We start from the raw sequence: 20474 nt of genomic DNA on the forward strand, positions 1-20474 counted from the left end.
TTCCTGATTTGGAACCAGTCTTGTGTTCCATGTCTGGTTTAACTGTTGCTTCTTGACCTGCATACAGATTTCTCAGGAGGCAGGTCAAGTGGTCTGGTAGTACCATCTCTTGAAGAATTTTCCACACGCTAAAGTCAAAGGCTTTAGTGTGGTCAACAGAGCAGAAGTAGATGTTATTCTGAACTCTCTTGCTTTTTGGATGATCTAACGGATGTTGGCAATTTGATCTCTGGTTCCTCTGCCTTTTCTAAAACCAGCTTGAACATCTGGAAGTTCAAGGTTCATGTACTGTTGAAGCTTGACTTCGAGAATTTTGAGCACTGCTTTGCTAGTGTGTAAAATGAGGGCAATTGTGCAGTAGTTTGAGCATTTTTTGGCATTGCCTTTCTTTGGGATTGGAATGAAAATGGACCTTTTCCAGTCCTGTGGCCACTGCTGAGCTTTCCAAATTTGCTGGCATATTGAGTGCAGCACTTTCACAGTATCATCTTTTAGGATTTGAAATAGCTCAGCTGGAATTCCATCACCTCCACTAGCTATGTCCATAGTGATGCTTCCTAAGGCCCACTTGACTTCACATTCCAGAATGTCTGGCTCTAGGTGAGTAATCACAACATCATGATTATCTGGGTCGTGAAGATCTTTTTTGTACAGTTCTTATGTGTATTCTTGCCACCTCTTCTTAATATCTTCTGCTTCTGTTAGGTCCATACAATTTCTATCCTTTATTGTGCCCATCTTTGCATGAAATGTTCCCTTGGGATCGCTAATTTCCTGGAAGATATCTCTAGTCTTTCCCATTCTATTGTCTTCCTCTATCTCTTTTTATTGATCACTGAGGAAGGCTTTCTTATCTCTCCTTGCTATTCTTTGGAACTCTGCATTCAGATGGGTATATCTTTCTCTTTTTCCTTTAGTGTCTCTTCTTTTCATGGCTATTTTTAAGGCATCCTCAGACAACCATTTTGCCTTTCATTTTCTTGGGGATAGTCTTGATCACTGCCTCCTGTACAATGTCACTAACCTCCATTCATAGTTCTTCAGGCACTCTGTCTATCAGATCTAATCCCTTGAATCTATTTGTCACTTTCACTGTGTAATCATACGGGATTTGATTTAGGTCACACCTGAATGGTCTAGTGGTTTTCCCTACTTTCTTCAACTTAAGTCTGATTTTAGCAATAAGGAGTTCATGATCTGAGCCACAGTCAGCTCCTGGTCTTCTTTTTGTTGACTGTATAGAACTTCTCCATCTTTGGCTGCAAAGAATATAATCAATCTGATTTCAGTATTGACCATCTAGTGATGTCCAACACACATTCTCTTGTGTTGTTGGAAGAGGGTGTTTGCTATGACCAGTGTGTTCTCTTCATAAAATTCTGTTAGGCTTTGCTCTGCTTCATTCTGTACTCCACGGCCAAATTTGCCTGTTACTCCTGGTATTTCTTGACTTCCTACTTTTGCATTCCAGTCCCCTATGATGAAAAGGAAGTCTTTTCTGGGTGTTAGTTCTAGAAGGTCTTGTAGGTCTTCATAGAACTGTTCAGCTTCAGCTTCTTCAGCATTACTGGTTGGGGCATAGGCTTGGATTACTGTGATATTGAATGGTTTGCCTTGGAAATGAACAGAAATCATTCTGTTGTTTTGAGATTGCACTTTGGACTATTTTGTTGACTATGATGGCTACTCCATTTCTCCTAAGGGATTCTTTCCCACAGTAGTAGATATGATGGTCATCTGATTTAATTCACCCATTCCAGTCCATTTTAGTTTGCTGATTCCTAAAATGTCGATGTTCACTCTTGCCATCTGTTTGACCACTTATAATTTGCCTTGATTCATGGAATTAAGATTTCTGATTCCTATGCAATACTGTTCTTTACAGCATCGGACTTTACTTCCACCAGTCACATCCACAACTGGGTATTGTTTTTGCTTTGGCTCTGTCTCTTCATTCTTTCTGGAGTTATTTCTCCACTGATCTCCAGTAGCATATTGGATACCTACCAACCTGGGTAGGTTCATCTTTCAGTGTCCTATCTTTTTGCCTTTTCATATTGTTCATGGGGTTCTCAAGGCAAGAATACTGAAGTGGTTTGCCATTCCCTTCTCCAGTGGACCATGTTTTGTCAGAACTCTCCACCATGGCCATTCTGTCTTGGGTGGCCCTACACAGCATGGCTTATAGCTTCATTGAGTTAGACAAGGCTATGGTCCATTTGATCAGATTGGTTAGTTTTCTGTGATTGTGGTTTTCAGTCTGTCTGCCTTCTGATGGAGAAGGATAAGAGGCTCATGGAAGCTTCTTGATGGGAAAGACTGACTGAGGGGGAAGATGGGTCTTACTCTGATGGGTGAGGCCATGCTCAGTAAATCTTTAATCCAGTTTTCTGTTGATGGGTGAGGTTATGTTCCCTCCCTGTTATTGGACATGAGGCCAAACTATGGTGGAGGTAATGAAGATAATGGTGACCTCCTTCAAAAGATCCCATGCACACACTACTATAGTCAGTGCCCCCAACCCTTCAGCAGGCCACTGGCAACCCACACCTCCACTGGAGACTCCTGGACACTCATGGGAAAGTCTGGGTCAGTCTCTTGTGGGGTCATTGCTCCTTTCTCTTGGATCCTGATGCATGCAAGGTTCTGTTTTCGCCCTCCAAGAGTCTGTTTCCCCAGACTCTGTGTAAGTTCTGGCAGCTCTATGATGGGGTTAATGGAGACCTCCTCCAAGAGGGCTTATGCCATACCCAGGTCTACTGCACCCAGAGCTGCCGCCCCTGCAGCAGGCCACTGATAAACCAGACCTCCACAGGAGACACTCAAACACAGTTCTGCCTCAGTCTCTGTGGGGTCTCTGGGTTCTGGTGCACACAAGGTATGTTTGAGCCCTCTGAACATCTCTGGCAAGTATGCAGTTTGATTCTAAACATGATTTCATCCCTCCTACCATCTTGTGAGGCTTCTTCTTTGCCCTACTCCTTTGTTCCAGAGCCTACCATCTTGCTGGGGCTTTTCTGCTCTTGGAAGAGGGGTATCTCCCCACAGTCACTCCAGCCCCACACAGCCATTCAAGATAAATTAAAAGTGGTCAAACAGGAAATGACAAGAGTGAACATCGACGTTTTAGGAATCAGTGAACTAAAAAGGACTGGAATGGATGAATTTAATTCAGATGACCATTATATCTACTATTGTGGAAAAGAATCCCTTAGAAGAAATGGAATAGCCTCATAGTCAACAAAAGAGTCCAAAGTGGGTGCAATCTCAAAAATGACCGAATGATTTCTATTCGTTTCCAAGGCAAACCATTCAATATCACAGTAATCTAAGCTATGCCCCAACCAGTAATGCTGAAGAAGCCGAAGTTGAACAGTTCTATGAAGACCTACAAGACCTTCTAGAACTAACACCCAGAAAAGATGTCCTTTTCATCATAGGGGACCGGAATGCAAAAGTAGGAAGTCAAGAAATACCAGGAGTAACAGGAAAATTTGACCTTGGAGTACAGAATGAAGCAGGGCAAAGCCTAACAGAGTTTTCCCAAGAGAACATACTGCTCATAGCAAACACCCTCTTCCAACAACACAAGAATGTGTGTTGGACATCACTAGATGGTCAATACTGAAATCAGATTGATTATATTCTTTGAAGCCAAAGATGGAGAAGCTCTATACAGTCAGCAAAAAGAAGACCAGAAGCTGACTGTGGATCAGATCATAAAATCCTTATTGCCAAATTCAGATTTAAATGGAAGAAAGTGGGGGAAATCACTAGACCATTCAGGTTTGACCTAAATCAAATCCCTTATGATTACACAGTGAAAGTAACAAATAGATTCAAAGGATTAGATCTGATAGACAGACTGCCTGAAGAACTAAGGACAGAGGTTTGTGGTATTGTACAGGAGGCAGTGCTCAAGACCATCTCCAAGAAAAAGAAATGCAAAAAGGCAAAATGGTTGCCTGAGGAGGCCTTACAAATAGCCTTGAAAAGAAGAGACACTAAAGGCAAATGAAAAAAGAAAGATATACCCATTTGAATGCAGAATTCTAAAGAATAGCAAAGAGAGATAAGAAAGCCTTCCTTGATGATCACTGCAAAGAAATAGAGGAAAACAATAGAATGGGAAGAACTAGAGATCTCTTTAAGAAAACTAGAGATACCAAGGGAACATTTCATGCAAAGATGGGCACAATAAAGGATAGAAATTTTATGGACCTAACAGAAGCAGAAGATATTAAGGAGAGGTGGCAAGAATACACAGAAGAACTGTACAAAAAAGATCTTCACCACCCAGATAAGCATCTTGGTGTGATCTCTCACCCAGAGCCAGACATCCTGGAATGCAAAGTCCTGTGGGCCTTAGGAAGCATCTCTATAGACAAAGGTAGTGGAGGTAATTGAATTCCAGTTGAGCTATTTCAGATCCTAAAAGATGATGCTGTGAAAGTGCTGCACTCAATATGCCAGCAAATTTGGAAAGCTCAGCAGTGGCCACAGGACTGGAAAAGGTCCATTTTCATTCCAATCCCAAAGAAAGGTAATGCCAAAGAATGTCCAAAGTACTGCACAATTGCATTCATCTCACAAGCTAGCAAAGTAATGCTCAAAATTCTCCAAGCTAGGCTTCAACAGTATGTAAACCATGAACTTCCAGATGTTCAAGCTGGATTTTTCTAAATCAGAGGAACCAGAGATCAAATTGCCAACATCCATTGGATCATCAAAAAGGCAAGAGAATATAAGGAAAACATCTATTTCTGCTTTATTGATTATGCCAAAAACTTTGTGTAGATCACAACAAAGTGTGGAAAATTTTTCGAGAGATGGGAATACAAGACTACCTTACTGTCCTCCTGGGAAATCTGTATGCATGTCAAGAAGCAACAGTTAGGACTGGGCATGAAACAACAGACTGGTTCCAAATTGGGAAAGGATTATGTCAAAGCTGTATATTGTCATCCTGCTGATTTAACTTATATGCAGAGTACATCATGAAAATGCTGGGCTGGATGAAGCACAAACTGGAATCAAGATTGCTGGGAGAAATATCAATAACCTCAGATACATAGCTGACAATCACCCTTATGGCAGAAAGCGAAGAAGAACTAAAGAGCTTCTTGATGAAAGTGAAAGAGGAAAGTGAAAAAGTTGGCTTAAAAGTCAACATTCAAAAAACTTAAGATCATGGCATCCGGTCACATCACTTTATGACAAATAAATAGGGAAACAATGTAAACAGTGACAGACTGTACTTTCAGTTCAGTTCAGTTCAGTCACTCAGTCGTGTCCGACTCTTTGCGACCCCATGAACCAAAACACGCCAGGCCTCCCTGTCCATCACCAACTCCCGGAGTTCACTCAGACTCACGTCCATCGAGTCAGTGATGCCATCCAGCCATCTCATCCTCTGTCGTCCCCTTCTCCTCCTGCCCCCAATCCCTCCCAGCATCAGAGTCTTTTCCAATGAGTCAAATCTTCGCATGAGGTGGCCAAAGTACTGGAGTCTCAGCTTTAGCATCATTCCTTCCAAAGAAATCCCAGGGCTGATCTCCTTCAGAATGGACTGGTTGGATGTCCTTGCAGTCCAAGGGACTCTCAAGAGTCTTCTCCAACACCACAGTTCAAAAGCATCAATTCTTCAGTGCTCAGCCTTCTTCACAGTCCAACTCTCACATCCATACATGACCACAGGAAAAACCATAGCCTTGACTAGACGAACCTTTGTTGGCAAAGTAATGTCTTTGCTTTTGAATATGCTATCTAGGTTGGTCATAACTTTCCTTCCAAGGAGTAAGCGTCTTTTAATTTCATGGCTGCAGTCACCATCTGCAGGGATTCTGGAGCCCCCCAAAATAAAGTCTGACACTGTTTCCACTGTTTCCCCATCTATTTCCCATGAAGTGATGGGACTGGATGCCATGATCTTCATTTTCTGAATGTTGAGCTTTAAGCCAACTTTTTCACTCTCCACTTTCACTTTCATCAAGAGGCTTTTGAGTTCCTCTTCACTTTCTGCCATAAGGGTGGTGTCATCTGCATATCTGAGGTGATTGATATTTCTCCCGGGAATCTTGATTCCAGCTTGTGTTTCTTCCAGTCCAGCGTTTCTCATGATGTACTCTGCATATAAGTTAAATAAGCAGGGTGACAATATACAGCCTTGATGTACTCCTTTTCTTATTTGGAACCAGTCTGTTGTTCCATGTCCAGTTCTAACTGTTGCTTCCTGACCTGCATACAAATTTCTCAAGAGGCAGATCAGGTGGTCTGGTATTCCCATCTCTTTCAGAATTGTCCACAGTTGATTGTGATCCACAAAGTCAAAGGCTTTGGCATAGTCAATAAAGCAGAAATAGATGTTTTTCTGGAACTCTCTTGCTTTTTCCATGATCCAGTGGATGTTGGCAATTTGATCTCTGGTTCCTCTGCCTTTTCTAAAACCATCTTGAATATCTGGAAATTCACGGTTCACATATTGCTGAAGCCTAGCTTGGAGAATTTTGAGCATTACTTTACTAGCATGTGAGATGAGTGCAATTGTGTGGTAGTTTGAGCATTCTTTGGCATTGCCTTTCTTTGGGATTGGAATGAAAATGGACCTTTTCCAGTCCTGTGGCCACTGCTGAGTTTTCCAAATTAGCTGGCATATTGAGTGCAGCACTTTCACAGCATCATCTTTTAGGATTTGAAATAGCTCAACTGGAATTCCATCACCTCCACTAGCTTTGTTCGTAGTGATGCTTTCTGAGGCCCACTTGACTTCACATTCCAGGATGTCTGGCTCTAGGTGAGTGATCACACCATTGTGATTATCTGGGTCATGAAGATCTTTTTTGTACAGTTTTTCTGTGTATTCTTGCCACCTCTTCTTAATATCTTCTGCTTCTGTTAGGTCCATACCATTTCTGTCTTTTATTGAGCCCATCTTTGCATGAAATGTTCCCTTGGTGTCTCTAATTTTCTTGAAGAGATCTCTAGTCTTTCCCATTCTGTTGTTTTCCTCTATTTCTTTGGATTGATCGCTGAGGAAGGCTTTCTTATCTCTTCTTGCTATTCTTTGGAACTCTGCATTCAGATGCTTATATCTTTCCTTTTCTCCTTTGCTTTTCACTTCTCTTCTTTTCACAGTTATTTGTAAGGCCTCCCCAGACAGCCATTTTGCTTTTTTGCATTTCTTTTCCATGGTGTTGGTTTTGATCCCTGTCTCCTGTACAATGTCATGAATCTCATTCCATAGTTCATCAGGCACTCTATCAGATCTAGGTCCTTAAATCTATTTCTCACTTCCACTGTATAATCATAAGGGATTTGATTTAGATCATACCTGAATGGTCTAGTGGTTTTCCCTACTTTCTTCAATTTGAGTCTGAATTTGGCAATAAGGAGTTCATGATCTGAGCCACAGTCAGCTCCCGGTCTTGTTTTTGTTGACTGTATAGAGCTTCTCCATCTTTGGCTGCAAAGAATATAATCCTTCTGATTTCAGTGCTGACCATCTGGTGATGTCCATGTCTAGAGTCTTCTCTTGTGTGACTTTACTTTGGGGGGCTCCAAAATCACTACAGATGGTGAGTGCAGCCATGAAATTAAAAGATGCTCACTCCTTGGAAGGAAAGCTATGAGCAAGCTACACAGCATATTAAAAAGCAGAGATGTTACTTTGCCAACAAAGGTCCATCTGGTCAAAGCTATGGTTTTTCCAGTAGTCATGTATGGATGTGAGAGTTGGACTATAAAGAAAGCAGAGCACTGAAGAATTGATGCTTTTGAACTGTGGTTCTGGAGAAAACTCTTGAGAGTCCCTTGGACTGCAAGATCAAACCAGTCAATCCTAAAGGAAATCAGTCCTGAATATTCATTGGAAGGACGGATGCTGAGGCTGAAACTCCAATACTTTGGCCATCTGATGAGAGGAACTGACTCCTTGGAAAAGACCCTGATGCTTATAAAGATTGAAAGCAGGAGGAGAAGGGGAAGACAGAGGATGAGATGGTTGGATGGCATCACCAACTTGATGGGTATGAGTTTGAGCAAGGTCCAGGATTTGGTGATGGAAGGGAAGCCTGGTGTGCTGCAGTCCATGGGGTCACAAAGAGTTCGACACGACTAAATGACTGAACTGGACTGAACATAGGTAGCCAAATATTTCTCCAGGAAAGCTTGCTTTATTCAGGATCAGCAAAGAATTGCAATTCAGTGCCTGCACCCACCATTAGCAATATGCATGTTCCCTGTGGGAAGGGAAAAGAATGTATTTAGAGAGAGAAATGAGGCCGGAAGTCTGCAGTAAACAGAGGCCATGGCTTTTCATTGGCTGAGACCTTGCCGGGAAAGAATAGGAGACTTTCTTCTTCCTATTGGGCTCTTTGATTGTCACAGGGTTTGAAAGCTCCCCCTTCTGGTCTCTCAACTCTATTTAACTGAAATTTCTGTTTATCATATTTTACACAAAGATTTATTGAACATCCACAATGGGCCAAGTACAGTAAGTCCAAAACAATAAGCCACATAGTAGCCAATTTCTAAAACAGATTTATCGGGACTCTCCTGGTGATCCAATGGTTAAGAATCTACCAGGCAATGCAGGGCACATGGATTCTATCCCTGGTCAGGGAACTAAGCTCCCAGGTGCCACAGGGCAACTGAGCCTACATCTGCTGAGCCTGATCTCTCTAGAGCCCATGCTCTACGATAAGAAGCCTGCCCAATGTAACTAGAAAAGCCTCTGCATAGCTGCAACAAATACCCAGTGCAGCCAAAATGAAAAAACAAAAAAGTAAAAAAATACAACAGATTTTATGATCCACAATAATGCTCTAAGGAATCAGCTTTGGGTTGAAATGTGTTTACAAACAATTATATGCTGTAAGAGGAGAAATATATAAGGTAGAAAATATAAAGGGTTTCTTATTGAAAACCAAATCATAATAATAATGAATTAATCCAGGTAATTTAATTAGTCACTGTTAATAATGTTACAGTTAGTGACATCTGATAGTCCAGGAGGTGGATAAGACCTATTCTCTTCCCTAACATCAACTCATGCTATTTTAATGAGTGGTTGATTTTTAAAATGGAATAAAGCTCTAAATTTGGGAGAATTCATGTTTTTAAAATCTGTACTTCTTGTGGGCTGGAGGAAGCACAAGCTGGAATCAAGAATGCTGGGAGAAATATCAGTAACCTCAGATATGCAGATGACACCACCCTTATGGCAGAAAGTGAAGAGGAACTCAAAAGCCTCTTGATGAAAGTGAAAGTGGAGAGTGAAAAAGTTGGCTTAAAGCTCAACATTCAGAAAATGAAGATCATGGCATCTGGTCCCATCACTTCATGGGAAATAGATGGGGAAACAGTGGAAACAGTGTCAGACTTTATTTTGGGGGGCTCCAAAATCACTGCAGATGGTGACTGCAGCCATGAAATTAAAAGACACTTACTCCTTGGAAGGAAAGTTATGACCAACCTAGATAGCATATTCAAAAGCAGAGACATTACTTTGCCAACAAAGTTCCGTCTAGTCAAGGCTATGGTTTTTCCAGTGGTCATGTATGGATGTGAGAGTTGGACTGTGAAGAAGGCTGAGCACCGAAGAATTGATGCCTTTGAACTGTGGTGTTGGAGAAGACTCTTGAGAGTCCCTTGGACTGCAAGGAGATCCAACCAGTCTACTCTAGAGGAGATCAGCCCTGGGTGTCCTTTGGAAGGAATGATGCTAAAGCTGAAACTCCAGTTCTTTGGCCACCTCATGCAAAGAGTTGACTCATTGGAAAAGACTCTGATGCTGGGAGGGATTGGGGGCAGGAGGAGAAGGGGACGACAGAGGATGAGATGGCTGGATGGCATCACCGACTCAATGGACATGAGTCTGAGTGAACTCTGGGAGTTGGTGATGGACAGGGAGGCCTGGTGTGCTGCGATTCATGGGATTGCAAAGAGTCGGACATGACTGAGCGACTGAACTGAACTGAACTGTGTTTGGTTGAATCCAGAGCTTCAGATAGTGTTTTTCTAAGTTCTTGCTAAGCAGAAATATTTATAACAAAAGAACTCAGATCATCCTGGAAGTCCCATGTAGAATGGGAAACTCTATCAAAGAAATCACAGTTTTTACAGTGATTGTCATTGTTCAGTTGCTAGGTCAGGTCCAAATCTTTGGGACCTCATGAATTATAGCATGCCAGGCTCCTCTGCCCTCCACTATCTCCTGGAATTTGCCAAAACATGTCCATTGAGTTAATAATGCTGTCAAGCCATCTCATCCTCTGCTGCCTCCTTCTCCTCTGGCATTCAATCTTTCCCAGCATGAGGGTCTTTTCCAATGAGTCAGTTGTTCACATCAGGTGGCCAAAGTGTTGGAGCTTCAGCTTCAGCATCAGTCCTTCTGATGAGTATTCAGGGTTGATTTCCTTTGGGATGGACTGGTTGGATCTCCTTGCTGTCCAAGGGACTCTCAAGAGTCTTCTCCAACACCACAATTCGAAAGCATCAATTCTACAACACTCAGCCTTTTTTATGGTCCAGCTCTCACATCTGTACATGACTACTGGAAAAACCATAGTTTTGACCATATGGACCCTTGCTGGGAAAGTGATGTCTTTGCTTTTTAATATGCTGTCTAGGTTTGTTATAGCTTTCCTTCCAAGGATAAAGCATCTTATAATTTCGTGGCTGCAGTCACTGTCCATAGGGATTTTGGAGCCCAAGAAAATAAAGTCTGTCACTGCTTCCACTTTTCCCGCTTCTATTTGCCATGAGTGATGGGATCAGATGCCATGATCTTATTTTTTTTGAATGTTGAGTATTAAACCATATTTTTCACTCTCCTCTTTCACCTTCATCAAGAGGCTCTTTAATTTCTCTTCACTTTCTGCCATGAGAGGGGTATCATTTGCATATCTGAGGTTGTTATTTCTCCCGGCAGTGTCCAGCTTGTGATTCATTGAGCCCAAGATTATAAAACCACTAATCTGACTCTGACGGATTCATCACAATAAAAAAAAAATGCATTTCCTGTACTAGTCTTTGTATAAAAGGGAGGATTTTATTGAGTAATAATTCATATGTAAAGAGCTTTATAAATAGTGCGATAAAATTGCATATGGATGGGGAATTAATCTTGCAATCTGTTTGACAAAATAAAATGCAAAGTTTACAAGGTTTGTTTCCAATGTCTTATATAAACATTTTCTCATCTATGATGTTGTCCAAGTTAAGAACAATTAATTCTTTTTTAAAAATGGAACTGTTAAACCAGTTCTCTTGTGATGCTGTGAGACAGAACTGTTTATTGTGCTGACAAGAGCAGTGAAACTCAAAGTCAGTGGTTCTCAAAACCGTGACCTGAGATAAGCAGCATCGGTGTTAACTAAGAACTTGTTTGAAATGTGAATTTTCAGGCTCCACCCAAGACCCACCAATAAAAAATTCTGTTTGGGAGTTTCTGAGTTTTAACTTCACCTCCAGGTGATTCTACTGGGCTTTGCAGGTGGCTCAGTGGTAAAGAATCAGCCTGCAATACAGGAGACGAGGGTTCAATCTCTGGTTTGGGAAGATGCTTTGGAGAAGGAAATAGTAACCCACTCTAGTGTTCTTGTCTGGGAAATCCCATGGACAGAGGAGCCTGGTGAGCTACACTCCATGGGATCTCAAAGAGTCAGACATGACTAATCAATCTACATGATTATTATTCATTATATACTATATATATATATATATGTATATATATATATAATATATATTTGGACATGGGGTCGGACTTAGCAAATAAACAACAACAGCAACCAGGTAATTCTAATACATGGTCAAGTGTGTGAATCATTGTTCTATGAAATGAAATGGGTCCTTCCTAGAAATCCCAGAAATGTTGTTTCTTTTGGAGAGACTCTATCCTTTCTGATCTTGGTCTCCTAATCCTTGTTGCTCAGTCTCTCCAGTTCAGTTCAGTCGCTCAGTTGTGTCCGACTCTTTGCAACCCCATGAATTGCAGCACGCCAGGCCTCCCCGTCCATCACCAATTCCCGGAGTTCACTCAGACTCACGTCCATCGAGTCAGTGATGCCATCCAGCCATCTCATCCTCTGTCGTCCCCTTCTCCTCCTGCCCCCAATCCCTCCCAGCATCAGAGTCTTTTCCAATGAGTTAACTCTTCGCATGAGGTGGCCAAAGTACTGGAGTTTCAGCTTTAGCATCATTCCTTCCAAAGAAATCCCAGGACTGATCTCCTCTAGAGTAGACTGGTTGGATCTCCTTGCAGTCCAAGAGACTCTCAAGAGTCTTCTCCAACACCACAGTTCAAAGGCATCAATTCTTCGGTGCTCAGCCTTCTTCACAGTCCAACTCTCACATCCATACATGACCACAGGAAAAACCATAGCCTTGACTAGACGAACCTTTGTTGGCAAAGTAATGTCTTTGCTTTTGAATATGCTATCTAGGTTGGTCATAACTTTCCTTCCAAGGAGTAAGCGTCTTTTAATTTCATGGCTGCAGTCACCATCTGCAGTGATTTTGGAGCCCCCCAAAATAAAGTCTGACGCTGTTTCCACTGTTTCCCCATCTATTTCCCATGAAGTGATGGGACCAGATGCCATGATCTTCATTTTCTGAATGTTGAGCTTTAAGCCAACTTTTTCACTCTCCACTTTCACTTTCATCAAGAGGCTTTTGAGTTCCTCTTCACTTTCTGCCATAAGGGTGGTGTCATCTGCATATCTGAGGTGATTGATATTTCTCCCAGCAATCTTGATTCCAGCTTGTGTTTCTTCCAGTCCAGCGTTTCTCATGATGTACTCTGCATATAAGTTAAATAAGCAGGGTGACAATATACAGCCTTGATGTACTCCTTTTCCTATTTGGAACCAGTCTGTTGTTCCATGTCCAGTTCTAACTCAGTCTCTCAGTCATATCCAATTCTTTGTGACACTATGAACTGCAGCACACCAGGCTTTCCTGTCCTCCATTATTTCCAGGAGTTTGCTCAAACTCATGTCCATTGAATTGGTGACGCCATTCAACCATCTCATCCTCTGTCATCCCCTTCTCCTCCTGCCTTCAATCTTTCCCAGCATCAGGGTCTTTTCCAATAAGTCAGCTCTTCGAATCAGGTAGTCAAAGTATTGGAGCTTCAGCATCAGTTTCAGTCCTTTCAATGAATATTGGGACGATCCCCTGGAGGAGGAAATGGCAACCCACTCTAGTATTATTGCCTGGAAAATCCCATGGACAGAGGAGGATTAGGCTACAGAGAAGACTCTTGAGAGCCCTTTGGACTACCAGGAGATCAAACCAGTCAATCCTGAAGGAAATCAATCCTGAATATTCATTGGAAGGACTGTTCCTGAAGCTGAAGCTCTGATACTTTGGCCACCTGATGTGAAGAGCTGATTTATTGTAAAAGACCCTGATGCTGGGAAAGACTGAGGGCAGAAGGAGAAGGGGGCAACAGAGGATGAGATGATTAGAGAGCATCACTGACTCAATGGACATGAATTTGAGCAAGTTCTGGGAGATAGTGGAGGATAGAGGAGCCTGGTGTACTGCAGTCCATGGAGCTGCAGAGCTGGGCATGACTGAGGTACTGAACAACAAACCTAGGAGTAGAATTGCTTGGTCGTATCATAGTTCTAGGGGCTTCCCTGGGGGCTCAGATGGTAAAGAATCTGCCTGCAATGCAAGAGACCCAGATTTGATTCCTGGGTCAGGAAGATCCCCTAGAGAAGGGAATGGCAACCCACTCCAGTATTCTTGCCTAGAGAATCCCATGGACAGAGGAGCCTTGGTGGGCTACAGTCCATGGGGTCACAAAAACTTGGACATGACTGAGCGATTAACACACACACATGATAGTTCTATTCTTAGTTTTTTGAGTAACCTCCATACTATTTTCCATGTGGTTGTACCAATTTACAGTCCCACCAATAGTGCACAAGGGTTCCCCTTTTCTCTAAATCCTGGCCACCATTTGTTATTTGTGCTCTTTTGGGGTGATAGCCATTCTGACAGCTGTGAGGTGATGTCTCATGGTGATTTTGGTTTATATTTCCATGATGATTAACAACATTGAGCATCTTTTCACGTGCTCATTAGACATCTACATTTCCTCTTCGGAAAAACGTCTATTAAGTTTTGCAAATTTTTTCATTGGGTTGTTTGTTTTATTGAGATTGAGTTGCATGAGCTGTTTACATACGTTTGATATTAACCCATTATCGGTCCTATTATTTCCAAATATTTTCTCCTGTTCTGTAGGTTGTCTTTTCATTTTATCAATGATTTTCTTTGCTGTGCACAAAGCTGTTAAGTTTAATTCAGTCAGTTCAGTTCAGTTCAGTTGCTCAGTCATGTCCAACTCTGTGACCCACAGACTGCAGCAAACCAGGCTTCTCTGTCCATAACCAACTCCTGGAGCTTATTCAAACTCAGGTCCGTTGAGTCGGTGATGCCATACAACCATCTCATCACCCGTCATCCCCTTCTATTCCCCACTTCAATCTTTCCCAGCGGGTCTTTTCCAAGGAGTCAGTTCCTCTCATCAGATGGCCAAAGTATTGGAGTTTCAGCTTCAGCATCAGTCCTTCCAATGAATATTCAGGACTGATTTCCTTTATGATGGACTGGTTTGATCTCCTTGCAGTCCAAGGGACTCTCAAGAGTCTTCTCCAACACCACAGCTCAAAAGCATCAATTCTTCGGTGCTCAGCTTTCTTTATAGTCCAACTCTCACGTCTATACATGACTACTGGAAAAACCACAGCTTTGACTAGATAGACCTTTGCTGGAAAAGTAATATCTCTGCTTTTTATTTTTATTTTTTTTAATTTAAATTTATTTATTTTAATTTAGGCTAATTACTTTACAATATTGTATTGGTTTTGCTATACATCAACATGAATCTGCCACGAGTTGCTGTCTAGGTTGATCATAGCTTTGCTGCCATGGAGCAAGCATCTTTTAATTTAATGGCTCCAGTACCATGTGCAGTGATTTTGGAGCCCAAGAAAATAAAGTCTGTCACTGTTTCCATTGTTTCCCCATCTGTTTGCCATGAAGTGGTGGGACTGGATGCCATGACCTTAGTTTTCTGAATGTTGAGTTTTAAGCCAACATTTTAGGTTCTATTTGTTTATTTGTGCTTTTATTTCCTTTATTTTAGGAGACACATTCAAAAAAATATTGTGGCAGTTATGTGAAAGAGTATCTGCCTATGTTATAGTATATGGTTTACATTTAGGTCTTTAATCCATTTTGAGTTTATTTTTGTGTATTGTGTGACAGAATATTCTAATTTCATTCTTTTCCATGTAGCTGTTCTGTTTTCCCAGCACCAATGATTGAAGAGTCTGTCCTTCTCCATTGTGTATACTTGCCTCCTTTGTTGGAAATTAATTGACCTTAAATGCGTTGGTTTGTTTCTGGCTATCCACGCTATTCCATTGATCTATGTGTCTGTTTTTGTGCCAGTACCATTTCTATATTTTTGTAGTATATTCTGAAGTCAGGACGCATAATTCTCATTCTCAAGATTGTATTGGCTATCAGGGGTCTTTTTCACTCCCTACAAATTTTTTATTTGTTCTAGGTCTGTGAAAAATACCAATGGCATTTTGATAGGGATTGCATTGAATCTAGGTTGCCTTGGGGGGTATGGTCAAATAGTAATTCTCAAAGACTTAGAAAATTTTTAACAATTCCCATTGTTCCCTCATCCCCAGCAGGACTCATTCCGTCTCTGCTTCCTGTGCCCAGTCCAACAATTTCTCCCTGAGGATGCACACTCTTCCCCAGGGTCATGCCCGTGAGTAGTGTGTGTGAGGGATGGGCAGAGATCAGGAAGCTGTGAAGCTGCATAGAGAGGACCTTCCAGAAAGATGTAAGACCTCAAGTCTCTTTTGCATTTGGGCTGTAGGAAGGTGAGAGCCTGAAGGTTTCCACATCTGCCGATAGGTCAGTGGTAATTAGGTTCTTTAAACACCTGCTAAAGACTCTGATGCTGGGAGGGATTGGGGGCAGGAGGAGAAGGGGATGACAGAGGATGAGATGGCTGATGGCATCACTGACTCGATGGACGTGAGTCTGCGTGAACTCTGGGAGTTGGTGATGGACAGGGAGGCCTGGCGTGCTGCGATTCATGGGGTCGCAAAGAGTCGGACATGACTGAGCGACTGATCTGATCTGATCTGATCTGAGAGGCTGGAGAGAAAAGACAAGTGATAGACTTGATGGTACCAAGTTTAAAGGTGGAGGAGAGCCTTGGGAAGTAGCTGGGGTGCATATGCTTTCAAAATAATTGCTTCTGTTTGCATGTAAAACCCATTAAGTTTAACAAGCATGTATAGATCTGACCTTGTGAGACAGGAAACAGAAGATAAGGAAATTCAGTTTAAAAATCTCCGCAGAGTCAGTTGCCCACTTACTACATTAACTTGACAATATTTAAAGAGCACGTGCTGTGTCAGAGTTGCTGTTCCAAATTACAATGTAGGGAATGGAGGAGGGAAGCTGGGGAAAAAAAAAAAAAAACGAATGATGGTAAACCTATAACAGCGGTCAGTTCAGTTCAGTCGCTCAGTCGTCTCTGACTCTTTGCGACCCCATGGACTGCAGCACACCAGGCTTCCCTGTCCATCACCAACTCCTGGAGAGGAGGTAGCAGGGATAAATTCAAAATATTATAAGATTTATTATAAGACCTGAATAACAGAGGTAAATTCAAAATATTATAAGAACCCTGAGAAATGGGAATTTGTTCTGCATGGGAGAAATGGTGAAAGCAGAGACAGAGAGGGTGATGTTTAAGTGGGGCTTTTCCAAGGTTTCAAAGGTATGAACAGAGTTCCAGGAAATAAACCTGGAAATAAAAAATATGTGGCATGTTTGAGACTATAATCCATTAAAGAACTAGTGGCTCAGCAGAGACACAGATACTGACTTGAAACACAGAAGGAGGTTATGTTTTACAGCCATGTATGACATGCTAAGTTGCATGCACATGTGTATTTGTTTCTACCCTGACTTGATCCACAAAGTATTGGATCCACAAAGCCTAAAAGGCTCTGGTGGAATCTCTACAAGAATAGATATGAGAGGGGAAAGTGATCAGATCAGTGTTTAGAAAGGTCTCATGGACAGCTATGTAGAAGGCGGACTGGAGTGAAAAAAAGATGAAAGTGAAAAGTAAGAAGGCAGTGATCTCTAATGGATAATGGAATGGGGGAGGTCAGGGTGGGAGCTAAGTAGAAGCAGGGGGTGGGGAGGGCGCTTATCCTCACCTGTCACCTCTGTCTCTAACCCTGAGTCCTTTTTCATCTTAAGTCCCATTCACACCCCGCCACATCACCTCTCCATTCCTCTTCTAGTGTTCCATTTTCCTTTCTTGTAATTTCCTTCCTCCCTTTAATTCTTTATGTATTTTCATTTCTCCCCAACATTCTCTTCCTCTTGTACCCTTGAATTCAATATTATCTTCTAAAACTGCTGTTCTTTCAGAAGAACTCTAAGTCTAATATATTCATCTATTTCTTCACTAATGTTGTTACCCCTGTGCCTCTTTGTCTCCATCTATGACCTGGGGAGCTTCACCAAGTAAGGGGGCACTTACTGTGGAGGATGGAAAGAAATGGAATGTCCCAGGTGTCCAGCTGTGACCAGAGGCTATTCTGAATGGATCTGCACACACAGTAGCTTTTCACCCACTCAGCAGTTAACATCAGGTATTTATCAAGTACTAACTATGAGCAACAGAGAAGGCAATGGCACCCCACCCCAGTACTCTTGCCTGGAAAATCCATGGACAGAGGAGCCTGGAAGGCTGCAGTCCATGGGGTCGCTAAGAGTCTGACACGACTGAGCGACTTCAATTTCTCTTTTCACTTTCATGCACTGGGGAAGGAAATGGCAACCCACTCCAGTGTTCTTGCCTGGAGAATCCCAGGGATGGGAGAGCCTGGTGGGCTGCCCTCTATGTGGTCGCACAGAGTAGGACACGACTGAAGCGACTTAGCAGCAGCAGCAGCAACTATGAGCGAGCCCCAAGGAGAGGCACAGAAGGGCACAAATAAATTGTGACCCAAGACCTATGTCTGTAGCACATTATGAATTGGAGAGGAAAAGGGGGACACATGAGAAGTTCACTAACGTAATGATGTGTTAACTATTGCATGAAAAATGATTGGTATAAAAATCAAATAGAGGCTGGAAGAAGGGAAGATCTTTAGAGTAGGAGAATACACAGAGGAGAGTGATTACCACTTAATATTCCAGACACTGTTCTAGGAACCTCATGTGTTACTTTCCTTAATCTCCTAGACCAGCAGTCCCCAATCTCTTTGGCATCAGGGACCTGTATTGTGGAAGACAATAATTCCCCGGACCGGGAAGAGGGAGATGGTTTCTGGATGACTCAGGCACATCACATCCATGGTACTCTTTATTTCTAATTGGATGCTGCTGCTGATCTGACAGGAGGAACCGATCCATAGCCTGGAGGTTGGGGATCCCTGCCCTAGACTATTTCTACTAAGAAAACGTTTTTCCTATAGAAGTGGAAACTGAGATTCAGAGAGATCGAGCAACAAGCTCAAGGCCAAATCTCAAGGAAATAGAGGCTGTGAAATTGGACTGCAGGTCTTTTGCACTCCAAGTGTCTTCCCACCCGCATATTACACTGAATCTTTGAAAAGCAAATGACATGTGCCACTGGATGGCTCTAAGATATCTCAAGAATGTATATTCCAGCACCAACTAGTGAACTCGCCAGAGACAAGGCCATTTAATCAGCACCTGGTATTACAATCTGCACATAAACATCCATTATCTAGACCTGGACAATAAAAGCACTAAAAGGACAGGGAACAATTTCATGCATCTCTCTCTCTGGTGTGTTTCCTTTAGGTGTATGGAGAAGACACCATGGCATCAGGGAACCTCACATGGGTGTCAGAATTTGTCTTCCTGGGGCTCTCCCAGACTCAGGAGCTCCAGCTCTTCTTATTTCTGGTGTTCCTGCTAGTCTACACCACCACTCTCATGGGAAACCTCCTCATCATGGTCACAGTGACCTTTGATTCCCGGCTCCAAACACCCATGTATTTTCTGCTCCGAAACTTGGCTGTGTTAGAGCTCTGTTTCTCCTCAGTCACTGCCCCGAAGATGCTCGCAGACTTCCTCTCTAAGAAGAAGACCATCTCCTACCAGGGCTGCATGGCCCAGATCTTTTTCTTCCACTTTCTTGGAGGTTCCATGGTCTTCTTCCTCTCAGTGATGGCCTATGACCGCCTTGTTGCCATCTCCCGGCCCCTTCACTATGTCACCATCATGAACACTCAGGTCTGTGTGGGGCTGGTGGCGGTTAGCTGGGTGGGAGGCTTCATTCATTCCATTTCCCAACTGGCTCTGATGCTCCCACTGCCTTTCTGTGGCCCCAACATCCTAGATAACTTCTACTGTGATGTTCCACAAGTGCTGAGACTCGCCTGCACTGACATCTCCCTCCTGGAGTTCCTCATCATTTCCAACAGTGGGGTGCTGGTCCTCATCTGGTTCCTCCTCCTCCTGGTCTCCTACTCAGCCATCCTGGTGATGCTGAGATCCTACTCTGGGAAGGCGAGGAGGAAGGCAGCTTCCACCTGCACCACCCACATCGTCGTGGTGTCTATGGTCTTTGTTCCAAGCATTTACCTCTATGCCCGGCCCTTCACCTCCTTCTCCATGGACAAGGCTGTGTCCGTTAGCCAAACTGTCATGACCCCCATGCTCAACCCCATGATCTACACCCTGAGGAACCAGGAGATGCAGGCAGCAGTGAAGAGATTAGGGAGGTGCCGGCTGGCTTCTAGAAAGGAGTGACAGCGGGTGGGTCACTTTGGCTTTCTTTTCCATTAATAAGGTAGAGAGAAAGTTGCTGTATGCCTCTTCATAGCTTTGGAAATGTTGTGAAGTTCATCTTAGAACTTTATAATTTTGAAATTAAGCAACTCAGATTTTTAGGAAAAAGGATAATATCCTTATTATTTTTGTGTGAAGGTTGATTTGAATATTCCTATGACAATAAGATATGTTCTCTTGGAAAGCCACACCCTCCTTTCTCTCTTTTGGACAGTCTCCTCTTAGGATGATAGCATTTCCCCAGAAGAGAAGTCCTGTTTTCTGTGTTTTGACCTCTTTGCCCAGTAACCCTTTTGTTCTTTGTTCAGAATGATACAGCACACAACTTGGAGACTTAGCCCTAAACTGGGAGTCTGTGACCCACTATTTAACACACTAGTAACCTGGAATGACCCACCTGGTCTCTCTTGCAGTCCCCAATTCTTCCTCACCAAGCTAGCATAAAACAATATCTGTCTCATTAATCTCACTTTTGTTAAAGATTCAAATAAAAAATGTGTAACATATATTTTATAAATCATAGAACCTATGTAAGGATTATTTTTATGGCTAGTATTCTGAAACTATTCTTTATCAGTTGAGTA

The 20474-nt window shown here is 42.5% G+C and overlaps 1 protein-coding gene across 1 annotated transcript; it reads left to right on the forward strand.

Moving 5' to 3' along the window:
- Positions 1 to 18820: 18820 nt before the first annotated feature.
- LOC133231567 (olfactory receptor 4D2-like) lies at positions 18821 to 20022 on the forward strand. The gene has a single exon (XM_061389935.1). It carries the CDS (start codon positions 18916 to 18918, stop codon positions 19849 to 19851), a length of 936 nt encoding a protein of 311 aa, XP_061245919.1. The 5' UTR covers positions 18821 to 18915; the 3' UTR covers positions 19852 to 20022.
- Positions 20023 to 20474: the final 452 nt, after the last annotated feature.

Source organism: Bos javanicus, chromosome 19, assembly GCF_032452875.1.
Source record: "Bos javanicus breed banteng chromosome 19, ARS-OSU_banteng_1.0, whole genome shotgun sequence".
Lineage (NCBI taxonomy): Eukaryota > Metazoa > Chordata > Mammalia > Artiodactyla > Bovidae > Bos > Bos javanicus.